Below are 13,580 nucleotides of genomic sequence, written 5' to 3'. Positions count from 1 at the left end.
AAAGGCAAGGGTTTGGTCATGCAAGTAATGCTTTAAAATCAAAGAGAAGATCAGCAGAGTGGAACATGAATATTCCACGAGGCTCTCGGCATGGTGGTGAGAGCCCAAAAGCTTTGACCACCTTAGTTTAACTGAAAAGGACCGAAGCTCACAAGTCTTCCAAGTCCTGCACTGACCACTCGGGCACCACCAGTGCTCGCTGATGGCAAAAACATGTTAAAGAAAAAGCCCTGGACAGGTGGCTTGGTGTGGGTGAGAGCACTTTGTATATATAAACACAAGGACCATGGTTTGAATGCCAGGAACCCACATAAAGCTTGTCTTTATGTGGCCGCATCTGTCTATAACTTCAGCACAGGGGCGGAGACAAGTGCATCTCAGGAATTGATTGGCAGCCAGTGAGGCTGAACTGGAGAGCTTCCGGTTTAGTGAGAGACCTTGCTTACAGCAGTCAGGCAGAGACGACAGAGGAAGCCAACTGACACTGGCCTCCACCTGTGGGCATGGTGCATGCACTGGCAGGCATAAACACACACACACACACACACACACACACACACACACACACACACACTACCTGTGTGCCATGTTATACACACCAGCACACTCATTTGCATTCAACACTCTCACACACATGCACACATGCATACATGCACAATAAATAAAAATAAATCCCTGTTTTACACACAAAAATGTATTATAAGTGGACATCCTAAAATACGGATTCCCACTTGACACTTACTTCCCGGAGTGGAATTATGAGGCTGCAGAGGTTTTCCTCCTTGCTGGTAAAGCAGATGTAATTTGTGGAGACAAACATCTGACCCAAAATGTGCATCTTGTTAAACGGAGTCCAGAGAGTGCAGTCGGTATGCCCGTCTAGTTTTTCATCTTTGGGCAGCCGGAAAAGGGCGCGGTATCGCTCGCTCTTCGCCCTGGCGTCCAGATCACTACAAGCCAATAACTGCTGTTCAGGTCATCAAGGAAGACACAGCGATGCTTTATAACTACAGCCACGGAGGGTCCCCAGCCCTTGCCTCTGTCTTTCCAGACCCATTCTCCCATCCTTGGCTCTATACTGGTGGGACTCCAACCTCAGAGAACATAATTTTACTACAGTAAAATCTAGCCATTTTACAATTAATAACTGTAAATGTTTTTTAAAAAAAATCTGAGCCAAGTAGGACTGAAAAAGGAAGCTCATTCTCTTTCTAAATAATGCAAGGATTCCAAAAGAGGGCATTAGACTTTTATCCAGAGTCATTCTTGGAGATTTACCTTTTTTGTTTGTTTGATTGATTTGTTTTGTTTTCTCAAGACAGAGTTTCTCTGTGTAGCCCTGAAAGACCTAACTACAGCATGAACAGTAAAAAAAAAAATCTGCTGGGTGTCACTCTCCACTCTGAGCTACAGAGGAGGTGAAGAGACCAGGGAACTTCCAGACACCAAGGTCCTGGATCTCTTCTGAGGCTTCGGCTGACATTCCAGTGTTTCTCCTGATGATACCCTTCTCTTGCTCCGAACTCTCTATCCCACCTGTCTCCTGTTTCCCACTGAAGGTCTCATTTGCCCATTGGCTTGGCTCCCCACAGACAGTGAACTAAGGAGAGCCCACAGCCTGCCTCTGCTGTCTGTCTCATCAGCTCTGGAGCTGCACACATGGGCATACAGCATACTTCACGTCCTACAGAGACCTCACTTGGAAACTGCTTTCTTATGCTTTATCCTTAGGCTTCTTCATTATGGTACCTACCCTCACCAACAAAGTTTTCCTGTCAGAACCTTCTATCCAGCCTTTTTTTTTTTTTTTTTTTTTTTTGTATAACCACTTTCCCCTGAGCTGCAACATCCAGAGGAGGAAGATTGCTAAGACTCAGGAAGTAAACAGAACATACAGGACCCAGGAAGTAAATAAGACTTCCAGGCTCAGCAATCTTATAAGACACAAAACATTCACCAGGCCCCTTCCAGGGTTATAGGAACAGTAACAACACCGGGAGAGAGCGCTGTCCATCAGGCTGAGCTGTTGGGCCACATTGCAGGCTATGCAAGAATCCCCCAGGGGTGCAGTCTCAGGAGGTGATGCTTATTCTGGGGTGGGTTTCCCAGTGACAAACTCAAGCTCTTGTGAGTAACCCCAATAAACTCACTACTTGACTAAGCTAGATTTGGGAGAGTCATTTCTTTGGTTTGTCATTAGTGCCAAACCTGGGATAAATAGACATCTGTCCCTGTCTCTGTAGAAAAAGCCACAGAACATCGAATATTTTCCATACTTAAAACAAAAGCATCCCTTCTTTGTCAATTGCCTTCGATGTCTCCTCTGTTAATTGCTTTTGACTTTTACTAGGTATATAGTTCCTTTGTAATGAATAAATCTGTTGTTAACTAGGATGTCAAAACCCAAAAGAAACCCCCAAAGACATTCTAAACATGAGCTCTTCTTTTCAGACTCCTTTTCCTACTTGCATATCAACACTTTTCACCTTTATGTACCTTAGAGGAAGAACCTGCATCCTGATGTCCTGTAGGCAAGTCCACTCAACATAATCAAAACTCATACGCTCTGGAGACACTCTTCCTTGACTCATTTCCCATCTCAGGGAAAGGTAATTCTGTGTCAGTGGTCAACATCAAGAGGCTTTGGCTTTCTCTCGCCCCATCCTGGCTCTATCCACATACCGTCCATACCACCCCTCTCTGCATCTCCTCACTCCATGCCCTGGCCGCTGACCTGCTGCTCTTTCTGCTTCTCCCTTGGGCTTCCTCCATGTATTCTTCTGCCCCAAATGGGTACCTTCTATAACCCATGACCCCAGCTCTGAGCAGCTCCATTGAAGTCACCTGAGGTCAGTGTGAGCCCACTGCACTCTGTCCTTAGGACTAGCAGAGACCCCACCACAAGGTGGAGGAAGCAGTCATGCCTATCTCTCTCACCGGCCTGGTATGCCTCAGGCAGCTTTTCTCTGTCATATCTACACTCAGGCAAGTGCTCATGAGCTGGAAGCTGGTCAGAACTCAGTGTCCAAGTGAATTAAAAGGTTTTCAGTTCCTGAGTTCTGAAAGTTCTCTCACCCACCGTTTCAGAGCAGACACTTTTTTGGGAGATTTCTTCTTGAGTTTTGGCAGGGACCGGTCTTGTTCAAATCCTTCATTGTCCAAGAGCTGCCTCATGGCTATGTTGGCAAGCTGTTCCATCAGCTTGAACGTCTCATTGATGTTGAGGAACACGGAGAAGAAGTGCTCACTGGACCGTGTGCTCACTTTGATCACATCTGGCAGAAGTAGCGTGGCGTTCTTCTCCAGCTGAGTGATGTCCACCCATCGGATCACCAGCTTGGCTGAGCATGGGCGACAAGGGCAAGTTAGTACTTAATTCAGTGTCTTTCCAGATACAATAAGCTCACAGCCCTGTCCCTTGACCTGCCCAACTCTTTTGAGCTCCTGACCTGTTTTCATTGTCTCATTCATTAGTTATAACTTGTATTACACGAACTCTGGGATCAGAATTATTAGACTTGAAATCATATCTACTGAAACAATGATAACTTTTAGTGAGCCTGTAGTATTCAATGAATAATTTGTTTACAATTGCTAAATTGGACCCAATTGAATTTACTAATTAAGGAGTCAGGAAGCAGTCTTGACTCACCTCTACATACGTGTTTTTGATATTCTGATTTGGTTTATGAGATCAGGGAAAGCTTCAGTGGACTTTCCAAAGGCTCCCACTGAAGAGATAGACCACTCACCTTCCCTCCCCATCAGGAAGGAGGAGAAACATAGGTGGTTGATGCTTAGGTACATCCAGCCCTGCCGGGGGACCTTGCCCTTCCAGTAGCTACATGAGTAATAGTTGACAAGTTTCTCTTCTTCAGGCATCCCAAACAGCCTATGGAACTTCACGATGGCCTCTTTAAACTTCTCTGTATCCTCATCTTCCTTCACGTCGTTGATTTTGTTATATTCTGCAATGATGCCCTGATTGGGGACAAAGCAAACAGACGGAGTAATGCCTACAGCTGAGCATGTTGGAATGAAACATGTCCTGAGACCAGATTTGTTTTAATGATTAATTCTCTTCAAAGGTAACCAACCCATCGGATTCTAGGCTTCTCCATAGTTTCAGGTTGGACTGGAATTCAGTTGTGCTCCTCCTGTGTCAGCCTCCCAGGTGCCTCCATGCCTAGCCAATTAACCAGTAACATTTGTGTACTAAAAGACTGTCAAAGTATTTTATTACATGCCCATTGGTTATTGGTTAATTTCTTATGTTTACTAGAAATAAAGCTGTTTTATTTTAAAATAAGGAAATATAAGCAGCTTGCCGCTTAGTTTTTAGCAAGCACATCAAGACAGAGCCAACTTCTAGCTTTTTCAAAAACAAAACAAAAAACAACCAAAAAACCCAAAACAAAACAAAACAAAAAACCAATTCACCATAGAAGGCCAAGGGGGGCAAGGCAGAATTTAAGTCACTAATGGACATCTGTCTTGAGATCCAGTACCTGAAGAGTAAGTCATATGAGCTGAAGACAAGTGAACGTGAGAATGGAACCTAATTAGACTCGAGATTCTTTGACAGCTGCCCAGGAGATAAAATATTTGCAGTGTAAGTTGTGGTTTGAATATGTTTGACCCAAGGAGTGGCACTATTAGGAGGTGTGGCCTTATTGGAACAAGTGTCTCACTGTGGGGTGGGCTTTGAGACCCTCCTCCTAGCTGCCTGAGGATAGTCTGCTTCTAGCTGCTTTCCTGTTAAGATGTAGAACTCTTAGCTCCTCCTGCACCATGCCTGCCTGGACGCTGCCATGCTCCCATCTTGATGATAATGGACTGAACCTCTGAACCTGTAAGCCAGCCCCAATTAAATGCTATCCCAATATATGAGTTGCCTTGGTCATGGTGTCTCTTCAGAGCAATAAAGCCCTAAGACACTGGTCTAATCTAAATCTGTTATTGAATCATTCTGCTAGCCTGAGAAACCATTTTGTTGTTAGCCAGATTCTCTGCAATTTCCTAGAGACTGTCTTTGTGCATGTCTGTAGAGAAGAAGCTCTGTTGGGCTGCAGGGATGGCTCTGTGTCTAAAAGTACTTGCTGCCAAATCTGATTACCTGAGTTCAAGCCCCAGCTGTGGATTCAGGTCCCAGGGTGTCACTTATACCTGTGTGAACTTGGGAAAACTCTGGGATTTTCCTAGGCAGGACTGAGTCCTTCGGCATCCTTAGGATAAAAACTTAACAGGATCATTGTATCTACAACTCCTGGCCTTTTGGCTAGCTATTCTTTGGTTCTTATTCTTTCAACACAGCCTGAATAGTCTCCTCAAACATCTTCTTAAGACAAATTTGGTGGTGGTGGGGCTGTATAGCTATGTGTGTCAGTTAGTAAAGTGACTACTGAGCAAACATGAGGACCTACAAGGACCTGAATTTGATTGCCCAGAACCTACATGGAAACCAGCTGTGGAGGCCCATTCCTGTAATGCTTGCTCTGCAATGATGTGGAGACAGGAAGATCCCTGGTGCTTTAGGGTCAGCCTGTCCAGTGAAATCACAGACCCACAGACTGCTGTGAAAGACGTTGTTTCAAAGAATAAGGCGGAGAACAACTGGGGAGCATAGCCAACATTACCCTCTGCCTCCACACACATATACATCCCTACACAGGTACCCTGCCCACGTGTGTGTGTGTGTGTGTGTGTGTGTGTGTGTGTGTGTGTGTGTGTCCCTGTCCCTCATGAACAATTGAGGAACATAGCCAACATTACCCTCTGATCTTCACACATGTATACATCCATACACATGCACCCTACTCACAGATGTGTGTGTGTGTGTGTGTGTGTGTGTGTGTTCCTTGTGGTGCATGCACACAACCAAGAAAGCTGATTTTGGAAACTGCAGCAATGACTCAGCAGTTGAGAGCACTTGTATTGCAGAGGACTAAGGTTAGAGTCCCAGAACTTTCTTGGTGAATCACAACTATTCATAACTGCAGTTCCAGGGGACCCAGCTTCTCCTTTTGGTCTCCACAGGCACCAGGCACAGATACGGTGCACAGGACGCACTTGCATATGCAAAACCCTAATTAAAAAACCAATTTGACTACATCATTTATTATCCATAACCTAAGTAGCTCAAATACTGGGTCAAGTTCAGTTTGAATTCAACAGACTGTAACTTTTCCTTTCCTTGTATCTAAAGAATTTCCCATGAGAATTCTGCCACAGCCAGCCCCAGGTCCCCTCTGGGCCCACAGGTGCCATTTATAACTCTCACCTTCTCCTCTGTGGTCCCATCATCCTGAGAGTCCCTCTGTCTCTGTCTCAGTCACCACGCCAACTCCCCAAGTCTGGCTTAATTAATTCCTACCTCCTAGCTATGATTCCTACCCTCACACACAGAACTGATGATGGTGATTCCCTGCTTCCTATCAATCTCTGCTTCCTATCTTGAAATTGTTTCCTGAATTTCATTGCCATCGCCACACCTTGTAGTGGTGGCCATGAGGGATGGTGGTTGAAGGGAAAGCCTCAGTCTTCTAAAAATCGCCATCACCATTCAAGTGACTGGACATCTTGGACACATAGCTAACAGCAAACAGTGGACTCCTTGTGTGAACACAACCCCACCCCTCATCTTCAATCTATTCTTCCTTCAGAGGCATCCTGAGAGCCTCAACACAAGCCAGAATTATCACAGTGGCTTCCTGTCAAGATTCTCGCCCCATTCAAGTTGTTTTTAACAGCCATGTTCTGAAACAGAGACTTGATAACATTCCTACCTAAGCCTGTGCTGAATCCACACCTTAGGATGGTTCCCTGATCATTACCTCCCAAGTCCTTCCCTCCCTGTGAAACTAAGCAACGGTTAATTCCATCTAAACGTTCTCAGTTCTACACTCCTTTAGAATATGTCAGTGGACAGATTCTATTTATATTTATATCATGTATATATGATATAAATATATATATTTATATTTAAATATATATATTGTCTTGAACATTTTACAAATACCTAATGTCTAAAGGGGATACAATACAATGTTCTTAGTGGAAAATACGTTGTGTTTCCAAATTATACTATATCTGAGTATATCTTAGGGAGCCATATTTTGACTTTTTTATTGTATGATACCTGCTGTAGATTGTGGAATCTGCATTGTTTCGTAGTGAGCTACACTTATGAAGTTAAGTTTCAGTTACAGACTCTGTCACCACCCAGGGTAGCAGTATGACTGACATCAGAAGAAGCCACCTTTTCACTGGGAGACTATCTAAGATAAGATTAATTTCCTCTGAGAGAACAGAGATGTGAAGTTCCTGCCAGGCCAAGGAGGTGAACGTAAGCTATTCTGTACATAAGTGGGCTTCAGTAGAGAGTTACGTGAGGGACATTAGACAACCAGAGGCAGCCTGAGGGCATTGGATCACAGGGTGAGAAGAGTTCAGAAGGATCTTGATGAGTTTGAGGCCAACATGGGATACATAGTAAATTCTGGATCAGCCTGTGCTACAGAGTTAAACCGTTTCCAAACTCCCACCCCCAAAACTACAACTAAGAGAAGGAGAAGCAATGAGAAGCAGCATCAGGGTTTCCTAGGCAACCATCATGGCCTGAAACCTCAAGTGGTCTTATATTTGTTGTTCTAGGCCACTGTGGCAGGCCTCTTAACAAAGTCAGAATAGGAAGAGCATTGAAACTAAAGGAGGTACACCAGACCACAGGTAAGGACCCGTAGTTCTGGGTACAAAATCACGATGCTAAATACCAATGTCTAGAATGTTCACTTAAATTTTAAAATGTTTTAAAGTATGAATAGATTTATGAATGTATGAAACTAAGAAATGGCAGCTTGAGACTTGATGAGCCTGCTGTACATCCATCAACAGATGGTCAGTGGCTCCCACTTCCAACTTTCCCACCTTTAGGAAAAGAGAGTCTGGATTGCCGAAGCCTTCCTTGGCTTTGGTGTGAATGTTCGGCCAGGAGACCAGGTCAGTGAACACAGGGGTGGAATATCTCTCTCCTCTAAATTCTGTGGGCTCTACTTAATCTAAAAAGAAACCACTGTGGTTCTAAGCAACAGCTCCTTACAATGTCGGAAATTTGATATATCTAACATGTTAGATGCCTAATGTTTAAATATGTAAAGGTATATTTAAAAAGTGAAATTAACTTGGTATACCAAAGGCTAGATACTGTGTATACTTTAATCTCAGTACTTATGAGGCAGAGACAGACAGATCTCTGTGAGTTCAAGACAAGTCTTGTCTACATAGTAAGTCCCAGACACACCAGGAGTACAGACCTAGTATCAAAAGGAAACAAAATGAATCCACATAAAACAAAAAAAATTAGCTTCATAATCAAAGACAAAACCAATAAAACATTAAAATGTTAAACTTCAAGGCCATTTCAGCAGTAGGCTAGAGAGATGGCTCAGGTTTGGGTCTCAGCATACACATCATGTGGTTCACACTTCCTATGACTTAGCTCTGCAGACACACACACACACACATGAGTACATACTATATACATGTGCAAGCACACATACATGATTAAAATAATAAAATAAGCCTGTATAAAATCTTAAGCATGAAAGCAAGCACACGAAGATTCTGGTGTAACAGCATGTACTTAAGGGCTGTTAAAATATTTTGAGTTATTAAAAAATTTTAATTATTTCATCTATTAATGTCTATTTATTACAAAGGAGACTGAAGAAATATAATTTGTGGCAAAAAGTCATGTGTCTGGTTATCCACTGCTAATTTAGAAGCAGAGGTAACTTCTAGAAAGGCAAAGTCAAGTCAATTATGGAGTTATATTCTGTTAGTAAAACAACTATAAATATATAGCTATGGTGGATTTTGGTCAAGGTAACAAAACAAGCAGAGGGCCAAGACAGGAGCATGGAGTCCTATTATTATGGTCAACATGTTGAACATCCAGAAAGAGCTATACAAAATGCACTTGAATTCCTGGTCCCTGTATAGTTATTACATTTATAATTTATAAAAGTTAATTAGATCTCATAACAAATAAGCCTGCTGGTTCCCTTAATTACTGGGCAATCTGAACCAGTAAGCCGTTCATTTACACACGAGTGGCATTCTTTCACACATAATTGCATTAATGGTAATTCCCGCTCATAAACGGCTTCAGGGGAAATAAACCTGACAAATTTAATGTAGTGGGAAGAAAAACTCTTTGACATAATTTGTCCTTCCTTCCTTCATTTGTTATCTAACTACTGTCCCTCAGAAGCTTTGCTTTCTTCCTCTACCTCTTTATGCAATGACCAGAGGAGATGACAGTCTCAGAGGCAGGCAGGCAGGCAGGGCTGTGAGGTGGCCCCTGGTTACCCATGTTGCTCCATGTCTGGATGTCTTCTCCACCTCGGCTAGCTGTGCTTTTTCATCCAGCCCCTCATAGTTGATATAATTAGAAACTCTCCTGATCTCTGTATTCACATACATAAATATACATAGAAACGGAGTTTCATTGACACAGTGAAACTCTCAGTTATCACACACACACACACACACACACACACACACACACACACACACGAACGTTGCCTCTAACTGGCCCTTCCTTTCCCAATGCCTCATCCCATCCCTTTCTTAGGTCTCCTCTAGTCTCTAATAGAGAATCCTAAACAGAATGTGCATCCATTCTGAAGGAAGGCTGAGTGTGAGGATCAGGCTGGAGTGACTGCATGAGCTTTTTCTTCAGTTTCTTGTTAGAGTTGTATATAGCCATGTCCGATCAGCTGCCCACTTCAAACACCTCAGACTCTGCTTCCATTATTATGTGCTGATGGAAGAATTTAGTCAAATAGAAGAAAGAGGACATAGGGATTTTATGAACAGTATTCTGTCAGACCAATTCCTAGAATCTTCTTTACTCTGGGTCTAAAAGGGTTTGATTTTCTTTTTTTAAACCATGTCTAAAAACATAGTTGCTAAGACAGAAAAAAAAAGATCATTTTGAGAGCCTCTCCTGATGCACAAAAAAAGTCATCTTACAGCCTTGCATGGCAAAAATTAAGGTGAGCAAATGACAAATGACAAACAGGATAAATAGCTACTGCACATGTGTGCCACCAACAAAAGGCAAATGGTCTTTTGATAAAAATAATTATTACATTAAAGTAAAGGGGGGCTGGAAAGATAGCTCGTCTAGTGAAGTGCTTGCCTTGCAGGAACAAGGGCCTAAATTCAACACCTAGAATCCAGTGAAACAAAGCTGAGCATGGAACAGCAAGCCTGTAATCCCAGTGTTGTGGAAACAAGAGACGGTGGATCCCTAGAGCTCCAAGCTCAGTGCACATCCAAGTCTCAAGCCAGAGACAAATTTGTCTTTAAAAAACAAAACCAAACAAACACTTGAGAAATGGCCCCAAAATAACCTCTGCCACCCCCCCCCAACACACACACACAGAGAGAGAGAGAGACATCTTCTTCCTCTCCTGTAAGGTGAGCAGAAGTTGGGAAGCTGGAGAATCTATACTACTGGAGGAGCTGTGGGGAAGATGATGCTGGCACATGTATGATGGGAGTATGAACTGGTACTGTACCCTGGAGGAGAGCTGAATAGTTAGCAAGACAGCACACACATTTTCCTTCCATTTGGCAGTTCACCCTAAAGATACAACCTCAGTCATATGCAAATGCAAATCCATGCAGTAATAAATGTAGCAGAATTATAGTTGCAAGATGTTGTATGGCACCTAAATATCTGAGCACAGTGACTGAACCAGTTTCAGCACACATTCCACATACAGAGACCCAACAAGAATGAGGAGATGAAGGAAGCCTATGATTCTGAATCAGACTGTGATTTGAGAAACGACGTAGATTTTCAAAATGATAATATACATAAGTCTACAGTTAAGCTAATAGTAGTCTGTTGATGTCGATTTCCTTAATAAAACCACTATTTGCAAAGTATTGCATTGAAGAACTATTCAGATTGTTAAAAGTCAGTAATGGATACTATACCTAGAATGAACTTTTGACAAAAAAAGGGGGTGGTAATTGTGGTTTAAAATATTTTCTTATAAAAATATCATTATTTGTAAACATAAATGTATTTATAGCAGAAAAAAGCAGTAAGAAAAAAAGGCCAAGTAACATATAAAGGCAGATCTATAAGAATTACACCAGACTTCTCAACAGAGACTAGAAAAGCTAGAAGATCCTGGACTGATATCATACAGACCCTAAGAGAACACAAATGTCAGCCCAGGCTACTATACCCAGCAAAACTCTCAATCACTATAGATGGAGAAACCAAGATATTCCATGACAAAACAAAGTTTACATAATATCTTTTCACAAATCAAGCCCTACAAAGGATAATAGATGGAAAACTCCAACACAAGGAGGGAAACTATAACCTAGAAAAAGCAAGAAAGTAATCTTCCAAAAAACCCAAAAGTAGACAGCTAAACAAACGTAATTCCACCTCTAATAAAAAAAATAACAGGAAGCAACAGTCATTTTTCCTTAATATCTCTTAATATCAATGGACTCAATCCCCCAATAAAAAGACATAGACTATCAGGCTGGATACATAAACAGGACCCAGAATTTTGCTGCATATAGGAAACACACCTCAGTGACAAAGACAGACACTACCTCAAAGTAAAAGGCTGGAAAGCAATTTTCCAAGCAAATGGTCCCAAGAAACAAGCTGGAGTAGCCATTCTAATATCAAATAAAATCAACTTTCAACCAAAAGTAATAAAAAAAAGATAAGGAAGGACTTCATACTTGTCAAAGGAAAAATCTACCAAGATGAACTCTCAATTCTGAACATCTATGCTCCAAATGAAAGGGCACCCACATACATAAAAGAAACTTTACTAAATCTCAAAGCACACATTGCACCTCACACAATAATAGTGGGGGATTTCAACACCCTACTCTCAACAATGGACAGATCATGGAAAAAGAAACTAAACAGAGACACATTGAAAGTAACAGAAGTTATGAACCAAATGGATTTAACAGATATCTATAGAACATATCATCCTAAAACAAAAGAATATACCTTTTTCTCAGCACCTCATTATACCTTCTCCAAAATAGGCCTCAACAGATACAAAAAGATTGAAATAATCCCTTGCATCCTATCAGATCACCATGGACTAAGGCTAGTCTTTAATAATGACAAAAACAATGGAAAACCCACATGAACATGGAAAGTGAACAATGCTCTACTCAATGATGACTTGGTCAAGGAAGAAATAAAGAAAGAAATTAAAGACTTTTAGAATTTAATGAAAATGAGGACACATCATACCAAACCATGAAAGCAGTGCTAAGAGGAAAACTCATAGCTCTAAGTGCCTACAAAAAGAAACTGGAGAGATCATACATTAACAACTTGACAGCACACCTGAAAGCTCTAGAACAAAACGAAGCAAATACACCCAAGAGGAGTAGATGGCAGGAACAATCAAACTCAGGGCTGAAATCAACCAAATAGAAACAGAAAGAACTATACACAATATCAACAAAACCAGAAGCTGGTTCTTTGAGAAAATCAACAAGATAAACCCTTAGCCAGATGAACCAGAGGGCACAGAGAGAGTATCCAAATTAATAAAATCAGAACTGAAAAGGGAGACATAACAACAGAAACTGAGGAAATTCAAAAAATTATCAGATCCTACTACAAAGGCTCATACTCAACAAAACTAGAAAATCTGGATGAAATGGACAAATTTCTAGATAGATACCAGGTACCAAAGTTAAATCAGGAGCAATAAACCATCTAAACAGTCCCATAACCCCTAAAGAAATAGCAGCAGTCATTAAAAGTCTCCCCACCAAAAAAAGCCCAGGACCAGAGGGTTTTAGTGAAGAATTCTATCAGACCTTCAAGGAAGACCTAATTCCAATTCTCTTCAGACTATTTCACAAAATAGAAATAGAAGGAACACTATCCAATTTGTTCTATGAAGGTACAATTACACTCAGACTTAAACCTCACAAAGATCCAAGAAAGAAAGAGAACTTCAGATGAATCTCCCTTATGAATATCGATGCAAAAATACTCAATAAAATTCTAGAAAACCGAATCCAAGAACACATCAAAACAATCATCCATCATGATCAAGTAGGCTTTATCACAGGAATTCAGGGATGGTTCAATATAAGGAAATCCATCAAGGTAATCTACTATATAAAGAAACTCAAAGAAAAAAACCACATGATCACCTCACTAGATGCCGAGAAAGCATTTGACAAAATTCAACATCTCTTTGGAAAGATCAGGAATTCAAGACCCATACCTAAATACAGTTAAAGCAATGTACAACAAACCAGTAGCCAGAATCAAACTAAACGGAGAGAAACTTGAAGTAATCCCAATAAGATCAGGGACTAGACTAGACAAGACTGTCCATTCTCTCCCTTCCTATTCAATATAATAATGGAATTCCTAGCCAGAGCAATTAGACAACAAAAGGGAGTCAAAGGGATACAAATAGGAAAGGAAGAAGTAAAAATATCACTTTTGCAGATGGTAAGATAGTATACTTAAGTGACCCCAAAACTTCAAC

General features: G+C 41.4%; 1 protein-coding gene across 1 annotated transcript in view; it reads right to left on the bottom strand.

Moving 5' to 3' along the window:
- The window catches only part of Tbc1d9 (TBC1 domain family member 9), a 102,649-nt gene that overhangs the window by 33,809 nt on the left and 55,260 nt on the right, over positions 1–13,580 (bottom strand). The window contains exons 4-6 of the mRNA XM_034522473.2: positions 3,753–3,981; positions 3,080–3,341; positions 743–950 (exon numbers count right to left, since the gene is read on the bottom strand). Coding sequence (XP_034378364.1) covers positions 743–950; positions 3,080–3,341; positions 3,753–3,981 — 699 coding nt within the window. The remainder of the gene's footprint in view (positions 1–742; positions 951–3,079; positions 3,342–3,752; positions 3,982–13,580) is intronic.

This window comes from Arvicanthis niloticus, chromosome 18 (assembly GCF_011762505.2).
Source record: "Arvicanthis niloticus isolate mArvNil1 chromosome 18, mArvNil1.pat.X, whole genome shotgun sequence".
In the NCBI taxonomy this organism is placed as follows: domain Eukaryota; kingdom Metazoa; phylum Chordata; class Mammalia; order Rodentia; family Muridae; genus Arvicanthis; species Arvicanthis niloticus.
This window is presented reverse-complemented; position numbering and strand designations above follow the sequence as displayed.